At 40.8% G+C, this 22521-nt stretch overlaps 2 protein-coding genes across 3 annotated transcripts in view; both read right to left on the reverse strand.

Moving 5' to 3' along the window:
• Positions 1-12188, reverse strand: part of GTF3C3 (general transcription factor IIIC subunit 3) — a 38820-nt gene extending 26632 nt beyond the window's left edge. The window contains exons 1-4 of one of the 2 annotated variants that reach the window (XM_004772156.3): positions 11966-12186; positions 10776-10887; positions 7832-8022; positions 6562-6685 (exon numbers count right to left, since the gene is read on the reverse strand). In XM_004772156.3, coding sequence (XP_004772213.1) covers positions 6562-6685; positions 7832-8022; positions 10776-10887; positions 11966-12067 — 529 coding nt within the window. In that variant the 5' untranslated portion in view covers positions 12068-12186. Of the gene's footprint in view, positions 1-6561; positions 6686-7831; positions 8023-10775; positions 10888-11965 lie in introns of both variants that reach the window. The other variant, XM_045078508.1, reaches the window with a different exon arrangement.
• A 7141-nt stretch (positions 12189-19329) lies between these two features.
• CUNH2orf66 (chromosome unknown C2orf66 homolog) lies at positions 19330-21754 on the reverse strand. Its single transcript, XM_013045707.2, has 2 exons — positions 21548-21754; positions 19330-19517 (listed from the first exon to the last, which is right to left on the reverse strand). Exons 1-2 carry the CDS (start codon positions 21665-21667, stop codon positions 19338-19340), a joined length of 300 nt encoding a protein of 99 aa, XP_012901161.1. The 5' UTR covers positions 21668-21754; the 3' UTR covers positions 19330-19337.
• Between the last annotated feature and the right edge of the window lie 767 nt (positions 21755-22521).

The following is a 22521-nucleotide window of genomic DNA, read 5'->3' on the forward strand; positions in this document are numbered from 1 at the left end:
AACTCTTGGTTTCAGCTCAGGTCTCAGGGTTGTGAGACTATGTGCTGATCTGTGCTGAGCGGGGAGTCTGCTTAAGACTCCCTCTCTCTCTGGCCCTCCCCTCCATGCAGGCTCTCCCAATCTCTAAATATAACACAAAGAAACAAAGACAGTGAGGTAGAGCCTGCAACTCATGATCTTGGGGTTTTAAGTTCAAGGTCCAAATTGCATTTTTAAAGCATTACTTTAAAAAACAAAATCTTTAAAAAGATAAAAATAAAATAAAATAATATAAAATAAAACAAAGATTGTAACAAGAGACAAAGAGGACACTATAAAATAATAAAGGGCCCCCAATCCAACAAGAGAAAAAATCAATTGTAAATATTTATGCACCTAACATGGGAGAACCCAAATACATAAAACAGTTAATAACAAACATAAAGAAGTAACAGTAATACAGTAATAGTAGAGGACTTTTACACTCCACTTACATCAATGGGCAGATCATCCAAACAGAAAATCTATAAAGAGTGGTTTTGAATGACACCCTGAACCAGATGGATTAAAAAGACATATTCAGTACATTCCATACTAAAACAGAATACACATTCTTTTCGATTACAGATGGAACATTCTCCAGAACAGATCAGATATTGGGCCACAAAACAAGTCTCAACAAATTCAAAAAAATCAAAGTCATACCACCCTGCTTTTCTGACCACAATGCTATGAAACTAGAAATCAACCATAAGAAAAAATCTGGAAGGAGTATAAATACATGAGGTTAATTAACATACTACTAAACAATGAATGGATCAATCAAGATACCAAAGAATAAATAAAAAACTACATGGAAACAAATGAAAATAAACTACAGTGGTCTAAAATCTTTGGGATACAGCGAAAGTGGTTATAAGAGGGAAGTTTATAGCAATACAGGCCAGCCTTTCAGAAGCAGAAGCAAATAAATAACCTAATCTTATACCTAAAGGAGCCAAAAAAGAACAAATAAAACCCACACCCAGCAAAAGGAAGGAAATAATAAAGATTAGAAGAGAGGAGCACCTGGCTGGCTTAGTGGGTAGAGCATGCCGTTATTGACCTCAGGGTTGTGAGTTCGAGCCCCACAGTGGGTGCAGATTTTATTTAACAATAAGATCTTTTTAAAAAGATTAGAGCAGAAATAAATTATATAGAAACTAAAAACAAAAACAATGGAACAGATAAATAGTTCAGAATAGAAGTTAGTTCTTTAAAAGGATCAATAAAATTGATAAACCTTTAGTAAGGTTCATCAAAAAAAAGAGGACGCAAATAAAGTCATAAATGAAAGAGGAGAAGTAACAACCAACACCACAGAAATACAAACAACTGTAACAGAATATTAGAAAACCTATATGCCAAAAAGCTGGACAACTTAGAGGAAATGGATAAATTCCTTGAAACATACAACCTACCAAAACTGAAGCAGGAAGAAACAGAAAATTTGAACAGACCAATTAGCAGCAATGAAATTAAAGCAGTAACCAAAAACTCCAAAAAAACAAAAGTCAAGGACCAGACAACCTCACAGGCAAATTCTATCAAATATTTAAAGAAGAGTTAACACCTATTCTTCTCAAACCATTCCAAAACAAAAAAGAGAAAAGAAAACCTCCAAATCCACTCTATGAGGTATCATCCTGATGCCAAAACCAGATAAAGACACCACACACACACAAAAACCCACAGCTCTATATCTCTCACAAATATAGATGCAAAAATCCTCAACAACATATTGGCAAACTGAATCCAACAACACATTAAAAAACATACACTAGGATCTAGTGGCATTTTCCCCAGGTTGCAAGGATGGTTCCCTATTTGCAAAACAATCAACAAGATACGTCACATCGACAGGATAAAGGATGAAAAAAAGGGAAAAAAAGAAAATAAAAAAAGATAAAGAATGAAAACTACATGATCATTTCAACAAATGCAGAAAAAGCATTTGACAAAGTACAACATCAACTCCTGATTTTAAAAAAACCCACTGCAAAGTAGGTCTAGAGAGCACATACCTCAGCATAATAAAGGCCTTATAAGAAAAACCCACAGCCAACAGCATACTCAATGATGAAAAACTGAGAGCTTTTCCCTTAAGGTCAGAAACAAGATAACAATGTCCACTCTCATCACTTTTAGTAAATACAGTACTAGCAGTCCTAGCCACAGCAATCAGAAACATAATGAAATAAAATGCATTCCAAACTGGTAGGGAAGAAGTAAAACTCTCATTATCTGCAAATGACATGATACTATATATAGAAAACCCTAAAAACTCTACCAAAGAATTACTAGAATTGATAAGTGAGTTCAGTAAATTCACAGGATACAAAATCAATGTACAGCAATCTGTTGTATTTCTATACACTACAAATGAAGCAGCAGAAAGTGAAATTAAGAAAACCATACAAGGGGCACACGGCTGGCTTGGTTGGTAAAGCATGCAGCTCCAGATCTGACTCATGAGTTCAAGACCGATGCTGGGTGTACAGCTTACTAGAAAGAAAGAGAGAAAGAAAGAAAGAAAGAGAGAGAAAGAAAGAAAGAGAAAAGGGATGGATGGAAGGAAGGAAGGAAACAAAAGAATCCCATTTACAATTACACCAAAAACAATAAAATATTTAGGAATAAACTTAAAGAGGTGAAAGTGGTGAAAGGCCTGTATTGTGAAAACTATAAAACACTGATGAAAGAAATTCAAGATATTGCAAAGAAATGAAAAGATACTCCATGTTCATGGACTGGAAGAAATAATGTTGTTAAAATGTCTATGCTAGGATACAAAGTCAATGTACAGAAAGCAGTGGCTTTCTTATACACTAACAATGAAAATACAGAAAGGGAAATTAGAGAATCGATTCCATTTACTATAGCACAAAGAACCATAAGATACCTGGGAATAAACCTAACCAAAGAGGTAAAGGATCTGTACTCAAGGAACTACAGAACACTCATGAAAGAAACTAAAAAAGACACAAAAAGATGGAAGACCGTTCCATGCTCTTGGATCGGAAGAATAAACATTGTTAAAATGTCTACACTGCCTAGAGTAATCGATACTTTTAATGCCATTCTGATCAAAATTCCACCAGTATTTTTCAAAGAGCTGGAGCAAATAATCCAAAAATTTGTATGGAATCAGAAAAGACCCTGAATCACTAAGGAAATGTTGAAAAACAAAAATAAAACTGGGGGCATCACGTTACCTGATTTCAAGCTTTACTACAAAGCTGTGATCACCAAGACAGCATGGTACTGGCATAAAAACAGACACATAGACCAGTGGAACAGAGTAGAGAACCCAGATATGGACCCACAACTCCATGGTCAAATTATCTTTGACAAAGCAGGAAAAAATATACAGTGGAAAAAAGACAGTCTCTTCAATAAATGGTGCTGGGAAAATTAGACAGCTATATGTAGAAGAATGAAACTCGACCCTTCTCTTACACCATACACAAAGATAAACTCGAAATGGATAAAAGACCTCAACGTGAGACAGGAATCCATCAGAACCCTAGAGGGAGAATATAGGCAGTAACCTCTTCGATATCAGCCACAGCAACTTCTTTCAAGACGTCTCCAAAGGCAAAGGAAACAAAAGCGAAGATGAACTTTTGGGACTTCATCAATATCAAAAGCTTCTGCACAGCAAAAGAAACAGTCAACAAAACAAAGAGGCAACCCATGGAATGGGAAAAGATATTTGCAAATGACAGTACAGACAAAAGGCTGATATCCAGGATCTATAAAGAACTCCTCAAACTCAACACACACAAAACAGACAGTCATATCAAAAAATGGGCAGAAGATATGAACAGACACTTCTCCAATGAAGACATACAAATGGCTATCAGACACATGAAAAAATGTTCATCATCACTAAGCCATCAGGGAGATTCAAATTAAAACCACATTGAGATACCACCTTACACCAGTTAGAATAGCCAAAATTAACAAGACAGGAAACAACATGTGTTGGAGAAGATGTGGACAAAGGGGAACCCTCCCTACACTGTTGGTGGGAATGCAAGTTGGTGCAGCCACTTTGGAAAACAGTGTGGAGATTCCTCAAGAAATTAAAAATAGAGCTTCCCTATGACCCTGACATTGCACTCATGGGTATTTACCCCAGAGATACAGATGTCGTGAAAAGAAGGGCCATATGTACGCAAATGTTTATAGCAGCAATGGCCACAGTCGCCAAACTGTGGAAAGAACCAAGATGCCCTTCAACAAACAAATGGATAAAGAAGATGTGGCCCATATACACTATGGAGTATTAAGCCTCCATCAGAAAGGATGAATACCCAACTTTTGTAGTAACATGGATGGGACTGGAAGAGATTATGCTGAGTAAAATAAGTCAAGCAGAGAGAGTCAATTATCACATGGTTTCACTTTGTGGAGCATAACAAATAGCATGGAGGACAAGGGGAGATGGAGAGGAGAAGGGAGTTGAGGGAAACTGGAAGGGGAGGTGAACCATGAGAGACTATGGACTCTGAAAAACAATCTGAGGGGTTTGAAGGGGCGGGGGGTGGGAGGTTGGGGGAACCAGGTGGTAGGTATTAGAGAGGGCACGGATTGCATGGAGCACTGGGTGTGGTGCAAAAACAATGAATACTGTTATGCTGAAAAAAATAAATTAATTAAAATTTAAAATGAAAAAAAAAAAAATGTCTATGCTACCTGGGCGCCTGGGTGGCTCAGTCAGTCAAGCGTCCATCTTTGGCTCAGGTCATGATCCCAGGGTCCCAGGACTGAGTTCTGCATTGGGCTCCCTGCTCAGAGGGGAGTCTGCCCACCCCCCTCCACGCACTCACTCACTCTCTCAAATAAATCTTTTAAAAAAATGTCTCTGACATCAGTTGTAACATTTTTCTAGATATGTCTCCTAAGGCAAGGAAAATAAAAGCACAAACTACTGGGACTTCATCAAAATAAAGTTTCTGCACTGCAAAGGAAGCAACAGAACTAAATGAAAGGCAACCTAGTGAACAGCAGAAGATATTTGCAAATGACATATCCAATAAAGGGTTAGTATCTGAAACATACAGAGAACTGCTACAACTCAATACCAAAAAAACAAATAATCCAACTTAAAAATGGGCAGAAGGCACAATAGACATTTCTCCAAAGAAGACTTCCAGATGGCCATAGACAACATAAAAAGATGCTCAACATCACTCATCATCAGGGAAATAGAAAGCAAAAAACTCAATGAGGTATCACCTCACACCTGTCAGAATGGCTAAAATCAGAAAGACAAGAAACAAGTGTTGGCAAGGTAGTGGAGAAAAAGAAACCCTAGTGTACTGCTGGTGGGAATGCAAACTGGTACAGCCACCTGGGAAGACAAGTATGGGGAAGACAGTTTAACATAAAAAAATTAAAAATAGAACTACCCTATGACTCAGTAATTGTACTACTGGGTATTTACCCAAAAAATACAGAAACATCCCAATGTTTACAGCAGCATTATTTTTACTACCCAAACTAAAGAAGCAACCCAAGTGTCCATTGCTAGGTGAATAGCAAGAAGACATAAGATAAATATATAATGGAATATTATTCAGCCATAAAAAAGAATGAAATCTTGCCATTTGCAACAACATGGATAGAGCAAGAGAGTATAGTGCTGAGCAAAGAAAGTCAGAGAAAGACAAACACCATATGATTTCATTCATATGTTGAATTTAAGAAACAAAACAAACAAAACAAAACATAAGCAAAGAAAGAAAAAAGAGAGACAAACCAAGAACAGACTCTTAATTGTAGAAAACAAACATGGTTGCCACAGGGGAAGTAGGTGGAGGGATGGGGGAAGCAGGGGACGGGGATTAAAGAGTACATTTACCATGACGAGAAAAATAAAATTAACAAAGGGTAAAAAGACTTCTAAACGGACCCTTATCCAGATAAAAGAAATGCCAAAATATTGAAAAGATAAATTAAGAGTTTACTGTATTACAACTACCTAAGTCACTACGTAGGGCATTATTTGGCAACACATCAGGAAACCAAAATAATAAAATTAAGTGATTAGTCAGAAAGTCACTTATGAAGATATCCTTCAATATGCCCAAGATATGCAGATTAAAGAAAGATGGTAAGTATAAATTGTATCTTTTACAAAAAGTAGATTAAAATAATCTAGCTCTGCCTAATCTGGAAAGTGAAAGGAAAAAAAAAAGAACACTTTTTAAGTGGTTTTAACGTGGGCTTGCCATATTTAAAAAAGACTAATGCTACAGAAGTCTAAAACCCCAAAATGGAACATTAAAAAACAAACAAAAACAAAAAAGAAGCCTGGCAGAGTTCAATAAATATTAGTATTTCATTGGGTCATACTCGGGTTTTCATTTTCTTGGTAATGACGTCTACTCAATGTGAAAGTGGCATACTGCTGGTACAACCACCACCTCCAAGCTTCTGAATGTATTTTCCAAGCAGTACAGTGAAATGGTCCTCCATTTATTTTAAAAGTCACACTATTAAACTGCTCTTATCAATAATCCCCACAAAAACCACCTTGTCTTATGATTTCCATGCACATCAATATCGCCTCCTCACGTTCTCCTCGAGCAAAGCGAATGTTGGCTTCACCCATGAGACCCCTCAGAGCTCTGGGAAGTTTACTTCGAGGCCTTTTCTCCTGTATAAAAAATAAACAACATTTAGCTAAAATATAGTAATATTTTAGATTTCAATTCCAACCAAATTAATAAATGCAGAAGATAATGAAAATGAAATTTCCCTTTAAAACTTCTCAACTTTCTAAATTGGAAACTAAGGAATAAATGACAATACTGACTCATTAACATCAAAGTCTGCACTTTAAGAAGAAGTCTAAAATTAATCTCGGGAAATTAGTCTAAAATATTTTCCAAAAAGGAATAATTCAGAAAACTAAAACAAAAAACAAAAACAAACTTCCTACAGTAGAAAGATCAAAGCAGAGTAAAAATATATGAAAAAAGCAAAAACCAATGTGGTCAGGAATCACTACTAATTATAATAATAACAAATGTAAAACCTGATGCTGCAAAATGGATTTATGTGTCAGGAAGCTTCTTTTATTAATATAACCTACTGAAAATCCTCCTTCCTTCAAATTTATCTACTTAGAATAAACTTCGTTAAAAAAAATATCAAGTTATACTAGGGTACCTGGCTGGCTAAGTCAGTTAAGTATCTGACTCTTACTTTCGGCTCAGGTCATGTTCTCAGGGTTGGTCACGAGAGGGAGCCCTGTGGGGGCCTCTGTGCTCAGTCAGTGAGGAGTCCACTCAAGATCCTCTCCCTCCCCACTCACCCACCCCTGCTCTTGAGCAAGCACACGCTCTAATAGATAAATCTTTAAAAACTATGAGGTGCCTGGGCGGCTCAGTGGGTTAAAGCCTCTGTCTTCAGCTCAGATCATGTTCTCGGGGGCCCTGGGATCAAGCCCCACATCAGGCTCTCTGCTTGGCGGGGAGTCTGCTTCCGCCCCCCACGCCCTGTGCCTGCCTCTCTGCCTACTTGTATCTCCACCTGTCAAATAAATAAATAAAATCTTTAAAAAAAAATATTTAAAAACTATATATCAAGATATAATATGGACCACAGTACACAGTACAAAATCTCTAAGATTTAAAAAAAAAATCTCTTAAGATTAAAAATAAGAAACCAGGAACAGTTGTCTCGTATTTCCTTCCTCACAGTTTGAATTCTTTCTAAATATATGTATGATTTAAAGATTCTTTTTCAATTATTATATCACATTTTCATTCCATTTATCAATACTAAAGGAAGCATTTACTTTCATCATCTTCTTGGTCTCACGATTGAGAACCATCTCCAGCACAAACACGTCCCCTGCAGTGGGTTGCTCAGGTGTTTCTTCTTCCTCCTCCTCCTCTTCTTCCTCTTCCTCCTCGTCATCCTCATTCTCTCCAAGCATGGACGCAAAGACCTTGTGAACTGACTTACTGACTCCATCTGACATTTCTCCTGAAGAAAGACACGTTAAGGATGTTGGATAAATGTGATAGTTAATGCTTAAGGGAAGACAAAATTTTTAAAAACCCATATTCTGAGCAACAAACAGCCATTCTCATAAAATCATAAAAATCATCTTAAGAATTCTGAACATCCAAAATAAATATACAAAGAAATGTATGTTATAACACTGCCAATCAATAAAAAATTTATTCCAGTAACAGAAAGGAAAAAAAAAAAAATCACAGGATCATCTTGATAAGGAGAAGCATTTGATAAAATTATTAGATTTTTAATACTCATTCCTAATAAAAATTCTTAGTCAACTAGAAATGGAAGGGAATATCTTTAGTTTGATAATCAGTATCTACAAAAAACTTTCCACAAACACAGTTAATGGTGCCTTATTCAGTTACTAGAAATGAGACAAGGATGCCGTCACCACTCCTTTCATCATTTTGTTGGAGGTCCTGAATAACGTAAAATGAAGAGAAAAGGCAAAAGATGGGAAGGAAGAAATGAAACTGTCACTATTCACAAATGATGTGATTAGGACACAGAAGATCTAAAAGAATGTACGTACAAACTGCCAGAACACAGGAGTGAAGCCAGGTTCTTGGATTCGAGGTCAATATACAAAAATTAACTATAGTTTCTCTATCAGCAATCATGAACTGAAAATGAAATTAAAAGAAGGCCCTATTGGGACGCCTGGGTGGCTCAGTTGGTTAAGCAGCTGCCTTCGGCTCAGGTCATGATCCCAGCGTCCTGGGATCGAGTCCCACATCGGGCTCCTTGCTCTGCAGGGAGCCTGCTTCTCCCTCTGACTCTGCCTTCCACTCTGTCTGCCTGTGCTCGCTCTCTCTCTCTCTCTCTCTCTCTGACAAATAAATAAATAAATAATCTTTATAAAAAAAAAAAAAGAAGGCCCTATTTGCATGGTGTGTAGGAAAGCTACTCAAGAGCAAGAATTTAACAGCGATATTCAGTAACGTACAGGAGAAAAAAAGACAATTAATTCTAGGGGCCATATATTCCAATTAGCAGACTTTGTCAAACTTGTTCAAAACTGACACCTCTTTTATTCTGAATATATGTTCACACTCACCAAGGGTCCTGATAGAGCTCTGGTGGGATGATTCCTTCCTGGGGGAATGGGGAGCTTTATATCTTGAAAGGACGGATGGGATTATCTGAGCTGAGGAAATCTAATACACGTATGCCTACTGCTCCTGATGAGCAAGAACTGACTCAATTCATCACTTTTTTTAGAGCGGGCCTCATGGCCACTGCTCAGGGGCAGCGTTAATCAACCACACACTGGTGCCTGCCACTACAGTTACACATCGAAGACCAGATGTTGGAAGAGCTATTCCTCCCCTAAGCAGATAAAGGGAAAGAACAACTTCAGTCCTCTTTCCCACCCCACTAGCCTGACAAGGTAAGAAACAGTAACCCCAAAGTGCTCTTCTTTTTGCCATTCTTCTCCACTTGGGTCAAAGGAGGCGGGAATAAAGCTTGTTTTCTATCTTTCCTAATAGTATGTATTCTCTGTGGAAAGAAGGTCATTTACAGAAAGAAAAAAGCCTCTACTTCTACTCCCTAGAACAAGAAAGTTCAATGTAGTTAGTTCTCCATCAGACACTACACACAAAGCTACATTATAACTGATACTTCAGTATCACACATCACTTGTCCAGGTAGATGGATACTATGAACTAGTATGGGTATTCTGATCACTAGGAAGGTGTATGAATCACTAGAAATTAAAGAATTTGCATACTAGTTCATCAGTTAGACTCTGATGGCTTTAATTAGTTTGGGACTAACCAAATCTAGTATCTGGCCATGCAGCGCTGAGGACTGGAATGAGGCAGCACACCAAGACAACTACACTGTGTGTGAGGACCCAGCTGGGCAGCCAAGAGGACTTCCACTGGATTTCTATCTCATCTCCTACAACTAAAGCAGTAGTTTGGAAGCCACTTTACACAGAAGTACAACAATCTGGGGGAGTATAGTCTGGAAGTAATTAGTAACTGAAAGAGCTAATATAAAAAACAATAACTCTAAAAAGGCTCCCAAATACTGACACCAATTTGAGACACTTTTGCACAAGGCACCTGTGTGGCTCAGCCGGTTAAGCAACTGACTCTTGATTTTGGCTCAGGTTAAGATTTCAGGGTCCTGGGTTGGGTGGCATGGAACTCTGTACTCAGTGGGGAATCTGCCTGAGGATTCTCTCTCTTTCCTTCTGTCCCTCCACCTGACTGACATGCCCCCAGGCTTCCTCTAAAATAAATATATCTTGGGACACCTGGGTGGCTCAGTGGGTTAAGCCTCTGCCTTTGGCTCTGGTCGTGATCTCAGGATCCTGGCATCGAGCCCCACATCTTGCTCTCTGCTCAGCAGGGAGCCTGCTTTCCCCACTCCTTTTTCTGCCTACCTCTCTGCCTGCCTCTCTGCCTACCTGTGATCCCAGCCAAATAAATAAATAAAATCTTAAAAATAAATAAATAAATAAATAAATAAAATAAATCTTAAAAAAATAAACTTTTCTACAAAAATAACCCACAAAACTAACCATCACCATATTCAGTAACTCCACAAATCTTTATTGAGCACGTTATTACACAGCATGCACTATGCTACTGATAAACAAGGCCATCAACAACAAAATACCACTGCAACGAAAAAGCACTGTTTTTATTAAATTGTTAGGTACCCTCGATATTTAATGCAGGTGACAGATGATTTTAACACACCTTCATTGACATCTTTGTCCCGCGATTTGGTGGAGTCAATTCCTGACGATGATGGAACTTCAGAGTCATTTGGATTTTCTTCGGCTGGTAACTTTCCTTTTTCCTGAAGACTCTGTGATTGAAAAATTTAAAAAAAAAAAAAAATAATAATGCAGATTTAGTTCTCTCCAGTTGGGAATAGGGTTATTTCCCTCATTTTCTCTTTCTATGAAACTCGAGCTCTACAAACACACACAGTATGTGGAATTCACATTTGAATAGTCAAAGCATTTCAGAGTACCTCGATCTCATCCCCCATGACTGTCTACATCAGTCACATAAACAAAATAATGTTAAGAGACGCCTGGGTGGCTCAGAAGGTTGAGCGTCTGCCTTTGGCTCAGGTCATGATCCCAGGGTCCTGGGACTGAGTTCCGCCCCGGATCCTGGTTCGGCAGTGAGCCAGCTTCCACCTCTGCCACTCCCCCCCCTGCTTGGGCGCGCGCGCGCTCTCTCTGACAAATAAATAAATAAATAAAAATCTTTTAAAAATAACTTAAAATACCTTGATGACTTCACGAATCTACCCACTGTATCCCAGCTTTTTAAATGAAAAGAGATGGGGTCACTATTAGCTGCATGAATTGGGAGAGAACCCAGCCGTCAATTCCAAAGGGTGCGATCATTTTGATCTCCCTTCGGATTTCCTCTAAGTGAGAAGATAAGGGAAGTTCAGATGTTCTAAAGTATGAAAAATTATGTGAGTGAAAATTTGGGTACCAGACCAGAAAACGCGTTTTACGGAAGATGACCTCACAGCCGTGCGAGACGCCTCAGAAACCGGGCGTCGGCTGAAGGTCCGCAGCCCCCAGAAGGCGGTGAGGTGCTCCCCCCAACACACCGGAAACACCTGGCGGCAAAGCTGGGGCTAGAGTCAGAATGTGAGGGGCTGAGGGAGGAGGGGCCGGGAACGGAGGAGAGACGAGTTACCACGGTTACCACAGACCAGGCTACCACAAAGACAAGACTTTGGCGGCGGAAATCTTTAAGGGAGCGCAGCACAAGGACGAGAGACGAGGATCAGGGTCTGGGTAAGAAGCGGCGGACGACCCGGCCGCCCCATCCAGGCGAACGAGGCACGGGCCCCCCCACATCGAGGTGTACCCCGGCGACACGACAGTGAGAAGAACCCTGGCCTGGCGGCGCCTCACTTTCTTCTCGCGGGTTTTCCGCTCTTCTCTCCGCCTCTCGAACTCCTCGAAGGAGATCTTCCCTTCCAGGTAGTCGATGAGCTCCGGGCTGAAACCCGACATGGCTCCGGGGTGCGGATACACAACACCAAACACCGGGCCAGAGAACCGGAAGAGCAGGACTTTCTCCCGCGCCGGGGCGCCGAGAGCGGTGACCCGGAGTTCTCGGCGAAACGGGCCCGGCCGGCGCTGCAGCCGCTGCGCTCTGGTTCCGCGGAAGCATCTGGGCCGGCTTCCTTCCGGGCGGCGGGAGCGGGGGCTTCCGGGCGGAGCCCCGTGCCCGGGACCTTGCGCGGGCTTAGGCCTCTTATTTAAGATGATTGGGGAGTTTTTAAAAAACAAAAAACAAATCAACAGTAACAACAACAACAACCAAACAAACAAAAGGGAAAGGAAAGGAGAAAAAAAAGAGCTTAAAGAAATTTTCCTTAATCTAGATCGTTTCCCTTAATTCTTCACTAGGATTCCTACTTCTAATTCTGAATGCTTGTTCCTTACATTAATTTGAACTTTGCTGTAGCGATTATTTTCCTACTGTTACCATCTGCGCTGCCACGTGCCTGTTTCACTTTCCTGTGTCTCCTGCCACAGAAGGCGAAAGTCCCCTCGGGCTCTGAGCTCTGGATCTCCGTCCTCCACCAGCGGCACCAGCGGCACCAGCGGCTCCGTCTTCCTGGATCCTCAAACCCTCCCCTCCCTCGGGGGTCCTTCCCGCCCAGTCCGTACGCAAGTTTATCAGGACTCCTTGTCCCACCGATCAGTCCGACCCAAGTTTTCTTCTTTTCTTAACAAACTTTTAGAAGGAATCAAACGCTTGCTGTCCTTACCATCCGCTCTTGCTCGTTGACTCAGGACGGGCGCTGGTTTATGCAGACTATTAGACGCACGGCCCAAAGTAATCCTTAAAAAAGTAATCCTTGAGATGCTGCTATTCTCAAAGCCAAAGTCTTACGTCTAATAAGTAGCAGAGCCAGGATGCGATCCCGGGTCTATGTGACCCCAAATCCCCTGTGCGGAATTAATATGGCACATGGCCTTCCCTCCATGGAACTGTTCTTCACCTGCTGAACTCTCCTGTGATCTGTATTTTACCTTGTATCCTAACGATTTCTCTGCTAGAGACACTGTCAGCATCTTGAGAACAGTACTACCCGATGCATCTTTGTGAACTCTAGTAATCTGTGCTCAAAACTCACTTACGAATTAAATTGGACGGAACTGAAAGTGTGTTGGAAATGGGCAAGAGCATTGAGGTATGGGGAATGCATCTTGACATAAGCCTAAGTTTAAAGACAAGTTACAAGGAGCCTGTCACTTACCCATTAGTACCTCTTTGTTACAATCTGGATGAGGATAAGAAACAGTAGGATGGCAGGATGAGAACCACGACCCCAAGATTTCCAGTTGAGAGAAAAATACTTCACAGCTAGATGTCACCCCCTTTCTCATGATGAAGAATCCTCAGGACTCTGCCTGGGTGTAAAATATGGAGGCTTGTAGGGTAGGTTGGATAAGTTTCTCAACAGAAATCATTTACGGGGAAATTCTCTCCTAAATTCCTTCAGGCAGTCAGGGAACTGCATCCAAGAGGAAGTCAAGGATCTGTTTCTAATTCTCCTGGGGGAAAAGAAGGGATTGGAGGGCAGGAAAGATGTTCACCTCATAAGAACTCTCTACTAAGACCCAGATGGCTTAGACCAACCTGTCTCATTGTTAGTTCCCTGGAACATGGAATAACAATTGTGAGTCTGTAGATTCACATTGGAGAGAATAGAGAACAGGGAGCAGGGGTGGAAAAATAGCTTTTATGCTGTTGACAAAGAGACAACAGATCCAAAATTGAATCACTGGTGCTAAACCCACATCACAAAACCAAGACTTAATACCTAACTTAGTTATAGTTTGAACCCTTCTCAGGAGTGGAATCTTAAGCCAGTCCATCTGTAATTACCTGGTCAGCACTAGCAAGGTGACCTCACTGCATGATAGACCTCTGCTATCCCTAAGGGGAGGTGATCTTGCCACAAACATTCCACTCGTTGCTGGTAACTTCCTTGCCTCACCTTCTTCTAGCTAAAAAAGTCTTTCACTGTGTACAGCTCTTTGGAGCTCCTGTTTTTTAGATGAGGTTCGATTCATGGCTCACTGAATAAGGCCAATAAGAATTTATTCTCAAGTTGAATTTGGTCTTAAACATGGAACAACTTGTGGACGTGAGAGTTACAACTCAGACTCTAGCAACACATCTTATAAAATTGTAATCTTTCCGTTTTTCTTTTCTCCATTTCCTGGTAAGTGATTTCTCCCCTGGTGAGTCAGAGGCATCTTCATTACCTTGAGATGAAGTGAAATTGTCCCAGAAGTAATGAAAATAGTCAGAAGAAACCTTTCAGACATTCTGACTGCTTTGGGGAATCAAATGAAATGTCTGTAGAAAGAACATGGAATTTGTGCCAGGACAATAGAATTAAGAGTATACAGGGAGAAGGTGACTGCATCCTTTCTCCCCGTCAAGGGGAGGAAACAGAATGGGGTGTGACCCTTTTGGAGAGACAATTTTTCCATGATTCTCTCACTATTCTGCAAAAGCTTGTGACAATGTTCGATCTGGGCTATATTGTCAAAGATGTCTGTAGAGTAATCAACCTTGAAAGACAGAGAAATTATCTTTCTCTGGGGCAGAGGACAGATTTGCTATGTTACCAGTACCGTAAATATAATGTTTCTCTTGGGGCAAAGTTTGGACATGTTACTAGTAGCCCCTTGTAAGAATGGGATTTTCAAAGTTTGGAGTTCCTCAGCTGTGGCACAAGTGCAATATACAAAAACATGCCTCTGTGTGGCTTCTGTGATACTTCGGGGATAAGGAGAGCCAACATGGATATAAAATCATGCTGTCTGCAGCGCCATGAGTAATAAAGTCTCTTGCTCAGCCCAAGAGGCTTACATGTCTGACAGCATCTGTGAAACTGTAGAAGGATAGTGTGTGACTTACACGTAGAGCAGAACTTCACGCCCTGGTTCTTGACTCCCCTAGATCTGGGATGAGGGACAGCTGGACATGTCCAGAGAATGGAGTACTCCTCAAAGAGGAACAGAGTCATGGTTGAGAGGCTGTCAGAGACCTATGTAAAGAATCACCATGAGCTCCTTGGGAACCTGGATCACGTGCAAAACATTAATTTTCGTTGGAGGAAACGTGACACTTCTGCTGTTTTCCTAGCAATGGCTCTCAGCTCAGAAGAAAATCACTTCTGCAGTGGACTTTTAGCAATGGGTGTAGGGAAGTTTGGGTTTTCAGAATAATAGGGCAGGTGTGGGGGAAATGACTGATATACAGTGTCTGAGGACCGGGTGTGCTAAACGGTCATACAAGTGGAGACTTGTCCTTCCCCAACAGCCAACAGTACCACCATCCAGAAACTCTGGTCAGGACGGAGTCAGGCCTTCCATCAACAGCTGCCTTACAACAGTGAGTTTTCCAGCAGAAGACTGTGTGCTCCTGCCCTGAGTCTGTGTATACAGCAGGCAGAGCAGGCAGAGGGAGAAGCAGGCTCCCTGTGGAGCAAGGAGGCCGATGCGGGACTCGATCCCAGGACACTAGAGTCATGACCTGAGCTGAAGGCAGCCGCTTAACTGATGGAGCCATTCAGGCATCCTTCAAGACAAATCTATTGCTATGTGCACGGCACTGTGCCAGGTCCTAGAGAAATAAAAATGGCTTGGGTATGATCTCTGCTCACAAAGGCATCACAACAGTCCAGGGAAAACAGGCACATATACGGCTACTTAAAACAGAACAAATTAGGGGCGCCTGGGTGGCCCAGTCGATTAAGAGTCTGCCTTTACCTCAGGTCATATCCTGGGGTCTTGGGATCATGCCCTGCACTGGGCTCCTGGTCAGAGGGAGTTAACTTTTCCCTCTCCTTCTGGTTTGCCCTCCTCCTGGTGTGCACTCTCTCTCTCTCTCTCTCTCTCTCTCTCCCTCCCTCAGTGAAGAAATAAAATCTTAAAAACAGGACAAATTAAACCAGATGCAGAAATCTATTTTTGCATAAATATTTTATTATTGATATTGAGTATCAATGAGCCACGAAAAAGCTCCAGAAGACTGTTGTGGAATATACAGACTAATGTTACTAGGACGCCAATGTTTGCCATGTAGTACAATGCTGTTTTTGTAGGAATCACAGAGAAAATGATGCAGCTCTACATAATCATACAAGAAAAGTAGCTATCCCAAATGAAAGTATGAGAAGCAGAGTGATTCAGCCTGCATGGGTAGGGAGAGAAGATTGGTTGTAAAGGAAGGGGATTCCACCCATTTCTACTCTCCCTTCTTAAGGATGTGTGTGGAGAAAAACTAGAGCCGGAGTGTGGCTAGGATATTCGTGTAGCACAGTGTCCCGCTCTGAATATGGTGGTGGGTAGTATCTCCTGGAGACCCTAGCAACTCTTAGAATCCCAAGTGTTTTTCCTCTCCATTTCCGCTGACCTGTGGATATTTATCACTTCTTCTTCCTTGGTATCAAACTGGGAGGTCTCTCAATAACGTAGGCTGAAAGTGGGGATGCATCTTCTTTTCAGGAAAAAGACAGATTTTAAGCCCAAATCTCCATTATGCTGAAAGTGGGAATGCATCTTCTTTTCAGGAAAAAGATTTTAAGTCCAAATCTCCATTACATAGAATGAACTATAGTAAAAATGAGCAGAGTCTCTTTCAGATAATTTATTGATAAAAGGTAATTTGCATACATGTTTTAAAGAGAAGCTTAAAAGAAATGTAATTTAGAAGATCCCCATCTCTTCTGCCTGCGGTGTTCTTCTAACTCTTACAAATAAGAGCTCTACATCGGAGTTTGTAGTTCACAGAACAGAAAAAAAGACTCCAAAAATATGCACATAAGTCACATATGTCCCAAAGGTCAATCTATTTATATGTAAATCTGGAAATGTAGAATAAAATCACTATTAATTGACAAATGAGTGGAGGGGGGAAACGGTTTAGCCATGACCATGATTGAATTTTTCTAATGAGAAGCTTCATCTGTAGTTTTTAAATTGCCAGACACCTGAAAGAACAAGAAACTGTTATCACGAAATAGAAAGTGAAGATTATGCAAGCAATACAATGACCCTCTTGCTTTTCTTTCTTTTCCTTTTTCTTTCTTTCTCTTTTTTTAAGATTTATTTATTTGAGAGAGAGAGAGACAGAGTGCAGTGGGAGGGTCAGAGGGAGACATAAAGAGACTCTTTGCTGAGTACAGAGCCCAGCCTGGGGCTTGATCCCATGCCCCTGAGATCTGAGCCAAAGCCAAGAGTCAACTGCTCAACCTACAGAGCCAGCCAGGCGCCCCTGTATTTCTTTCCTAATTGGAGATGTTAGGACGGGAGCACATGTAATTATGAACTATTCTCCAAATAGAAGCTTAGCTTCTCTCGCAAAATTCAACAATTCCTATTACATTACGATGCTACCAACTGGGTGCTTTCTCTGTTTCCTGCCCTTAAACATTACCCCATTCTGTGCTCACATGATGTTATTTATTTGATACTTTCTCTGACACTTTCTTTGAGTTAGAGATCAGTTTCTGCAATTTATAAATGAAGAAACCAAGGCTTCCAACCAACTCGTACGCAATTCTGTCTCATGCTGAAGCAGGCACTGCGGTATTAACAACTGTTCTGTTTTAGTGTCTAATAGCCTAGGGCCTCAGTGGAGATAATAACCAAGGGAACCCTTCATTAACATCCTCCTGTTTATTCTGATTAATTTCTCATTGTGGGAGCTGTCGAGTGCATATGCCACATGATAAATTGAATTTTGCTGTTAGAATAGCAATCATTATTTTAAAAAAGCATCACATTTAAAAAGGAAATAATAATCAAAACCCTTTCACATGCACAATAAAGTACAACATGGTATGCTTCCCCACAATTTCATCTCTACCTTGTGGAAGAATGGGAGTAGATTTTATTTATTTTTTAATTTTTTAAAGATTTATTTATTTATTTATTCAAGAAAGAGAGCAAGAGAGCACAAGCAGGGGGAGCAGCAGAGGGAGGGGGAGAGAAGTTGAGCAAGGAGCCTGATGCGGGGCTCGAACCCAGGACCCTGGGATCATGACCTGAGCTGAAGGCAGAGGCTTAACTGACTGAGCCCCCCAGAGCCCCTGGGAGTAGATTTTAATTATGATTTAATTCCCTTTTTTATTCAGTCAAACGAAAAGCTAATAGACTCAAATCACAATGTATTTACTTAGAATGCACCATACCTGGGTTTTTGTAAATGGTAAATATTTATTTGATAGGAATGCTAAGGTAATATGAACATCAAAACTCAAATCTTAACCATAAATAAATTTCTGGGTTTTTTTTCTATGAGGAAAATGCCATCTTTACTAGTATTTTACTCCCCCAACCCTGGGTGAGGAAGTACAATTTCAAATACATGTTTATTACTTTTTTCTAAGAAGAACCATTTTTTTAAACTTTTCTATTAAATCCAACTGCATTGTTTGACATTTTACTTTATATGTGATTTCCCACATAACTTAGCTATATGATCTGGTTTGAGAAAAGGTTAGGTAAAAGTGTATAGTATTCCACTATATTTAGAGTGATAATTCAAGGGAAGCCTGTCTGGCTCATTTGGTAGAGCAGGTAACTCTTAACATCAGGGATGTGAGTTCAAGTCCTATGTCAAGCATAGAGATTCCTTTAAAGAAAAAAAAGTGATAATTCTTTCAATATAGCTCTTCCCAGAAAACTGTGCTTAAAAAATCATAAGCTGTCATTTCTTTCTTTTTAAAAAAATTTTTTTGTATTTTTTTACATTTTTAAAAAGATTTTATTTATTTGACAGACAGAGATCACAAGTAGGCAGAGAGGCAGGCAGAGAGAGAGGGGGAAGTAGGCTCCCTGCCAAGCACAGAGCCCAGTGCGGGGCTTGATCCCAGGACCCTAGGATTATGACCCAAGTCGAAGGCAGAAGCTCAGGCCCCTGAGCCACCCAGGCGCCCCTCTTTTTCTTAAGTCCCAACATGAGGCTTAAACTCATGACCCTGAGATCAAGACCTGAGCTGAGATCAAGAGACATCTAACCAAGTCACCCAGGCACCTGAACTATTACTCATTTTTAAAACTAGACCATGAAATACATGAACCAAATCCAAATATTAATAATGATGATTATCATCAGAACTGAGAACATATTTCTTTGAGAAAATAAAAATCATTTTCTAAATAAATACTTTCCTCTTTTTGACTGAGTTGTATAATTGGACAGATTCTAGGGATAAAGGGGTAACTTACTTGTGTTCAGTGGAAACACTCAGCCTTTGACATAATTAGGAAAGGAGTTTTTCTGCTCTTCATAATCTGCAAATGCAGAAGCAAGAAGTTCTGATTGGAAAGAGAGAGGTCTAGGATTCCCATTCATGGAGAAAGTGTTTGGAAACCTCCCAAGATCAAGACCTCTTCCCTTAAAATATGCCTGAAGGGTTCTGAAAAACTGAAGAGAGAAAGAAAGTGTTCAGTGCCATATGTAAACGAAACATCAAAAATACTCAGAGACAGATATTTTTCCCCTCTGTGAATGGACTTGAGGGCTCATCTAGGAGACAGGAGGTGGAAACCCGGAAATAGAAATAGACTTTGGCTACTTCTCCTCTTTCCCCTCTGATGTGGAAATCAAAGGCAGAAGAAAAATTATTAAATTTCCTTACTACTTACAGCCTATTGACAAGCCCTTGAAAGAGGCAGAGGGACATTCCTCTAGGGACTCAACTGCCTCGATGTTGATATTCTGCTAAGGGCAAAAGGCAATCTTAGCCCAACACCCATAATTCTGTAAGTTTACTTTAACATATGGGAATTCCTTTGGAAACTTCCTTTATCTCTACCCCCCAGGATACCTCTTGGCAATCATCCCCCAGGTATATGACCCACCCATACACATCTGAAGGGTCTCATGACTCAGGTTGTATTGGACAGTAATAAATGACCTTTTCCCAATAATAGCTAGCCCTCTCAAGATCCTGGAAACCCTGCTTACAAAGTTTCTTAGAGACTGATGCTGTCCCTACCCCCTCCACCTTGAAAGTATATAATGGGCCACTCCTCATGACCCCCATGCAGCTCTTTCTGCCCACGGGTCCTGTCCCCCTGCTTTAACAAAATCACCTTTTTGCACCAAAAACATATCAAGAATTCTTGGCTGTCGGCTTCAAACCCTGACATTCTTTCCTACATCACCCTCCACTGTCCTTTACCTGCCTTCTTTCTGATATTTCAACGCTAAACAAGATAATTCAACATTCTTGGTATAGATTGAAAGAGGAATATCATTTTTTTTAACACCATCATAGTTAGAGGGTTTATTGTAAACCACCTCTGAAACACTTAAGTCAGGGATTAAACCAAATTTCACAGTGATCAGCGCTCCATGCCTCCTCTCTGACTAAAGGTGAGATCCCAGGCATTGTTTTCTATGCTAGAACTGTAAGACGTGAACTGTAAGATGTGCATTTTCCAGCTTTCCTTTAGGAAATGCATACATAGACGGTTGCAACGGGCTACTTGGTTGTTTTAACCTTACACTGTCATATTTCACATCCATTTCCTTATGGAAACTGTATTTTGAAATAGTAAGGTTAGCATGTTTATTGTATTTGGCATTTTTTTTTAAGATTTTATTTATTTATTTGACAGAGAGAGAGAGATCACAAGTAGGCAGAGCAGCAGACAGGAGAGGGGGAAGCAGGCTCCCTGCTGAGCAGAGAGCCCGACAGGGGGCTCCATCCCAGGACTCTGAGATCCTGACCAGAGCCGAAGGCAGAGGCTTTAACCCACTGAGCCATCCAGGTGCCCATATTTGGCATATTTTTAAAAGAGAATTTTTGCTAGTGTTTGTAATTCATTTTCCTAGATAACTTTTATTGAAAATAATTTGGGGAAGGGGGGTTCCTGGCTGGCTCAGTTAGTGGAAAGTGCAACTCTTGGTCTTGGGGTTGTGGGTTCAAGCCCCACAGTGGATGTAGAGATTACCTAAAAATAAATCTTCAAAAAAAAGAAAGAAAATAATGCCTGGTAAATCGATAAGAATGCAGATCAATTTTCAGTTTTTCCAGTTGAGCTTTGCATGTGTTGGTCATGTGAGACTCTGTTTTATCATCAGTTCAATCTGAACTGTGCAAAAATCAGTTCCCTGCTATGTTCTTGATTTTGTATACCTATGAGAAATCCAGGCTATAAGGTCAATGCGTATGTGAGATCATTTACAAATGTAATGTGCTGTATGAGTATAAAATCATCTCTAAATATAAATTTGTTTCTCCTTACAGAGACAGATGTAAATTGGCCAAAGGAACAATAGGGTACCAGCCACTAGGCTAGCAAAGCCCTTGACCAGTCCTGTTAAGGACTCGTCTTGGCACGTGGCAGCCCCCTCTCCACTGCGCCCCAGCAGACTGCAGCACCCATACGTCCAAAGACCTGCCAGTTTCACCCTGTAGCCCAGCAGGTCCCCGTGCATGCTCTTACCAGATCTCGGTTTCTGGGGTTGTTGAGTGACTTCCATTTCTCTCTGTTTCTCAACGTGGCTCCATGCACAAGCCCAAGTAGCACCAGGGCAACGCACAGCAGCAGGAAGGCTTTGGGCATGATGGAATGCAGCTGAGAAGAAGGAAGGACCAGGGAGATGGCAGTGGTTAGAGAGAGAAGACAGAAAGAGAAAGAAACGGAAAAGGAGGAGGAGGGAGAAGAAGGTAAAAGAAGGGAGGGGAGGAGAGAGGGAGGCAAAAGTGGAGAAGAGAAAGAGAAACTATTTTTGAAGAGAGACAAGAAGGAAGAAATAGCATATTTGCTTCCCTGAATTTTGCAGCCCTCTTTTTTTTCTGTGTTGATTTGCAGATGAAGAGCCCCCCCAATTCAATTGATTACCTCAAAGGCGTCCATGATGATGAGAATATTATACAGTGATAAGCAAAGCAGTTATGATACAACCTAGAAAGTCCGAGTATGCCTTTTCATCTTTGGAAAAAAAAAATGCACTTTTTTGTCTCCAGAGAAAGCGCAATTCTTAAAAAGCAAAAAGAAAAAACCTTGAATTACTGAAGTGTTAAGATAGTAGTCTTGAACAATGAAGAAGGAGGAGGAGGAAGAGAAGAAAGAAAAGAAAAAATATACCCTAAACCGAGAAAAAACTGTACACACAAGTCTGGGACAGACCGTAGCACACGGGCATAACCACAGCTTGTTTCCCACCCCAGCGCGTGAAATGGAAATGAAACGCGCAGGAAAGGCTGAAGAAACTTACCCGGAGTTGGGTTTTGGCTGGCCCTGGTTGGCTACCCTGTTTACAATCTGCAGAGCCATTCACGGCTACTTATAGCCAGCGGACCAGCTGCACGTGGGAGTCAGTGACGTGAGCAGGAGCAATCGGAAAATAATGATTCCATTCTCATGCCTGGCACCAAAGACCCTTGAGATTCACGTCTTCAAGCTTCTTCAGGGGT

Source organism: Mustela putorius, unplaced genomic scaffold (assembly GCF_011764305.1).
Source record: "Mustela putorius furo isolate JIRA1106 unplaced genomic scaffold, ASM1176430v1.1 tig00000275_pilon_pilon_pilon, whole genome shotgun sequence".
Taxonomy (NCBI): Eukaryota; Metazoa; Chordata; class Mammalia; order Carnivora; family Mustelidae; genus Mustela; species Mustela putorius.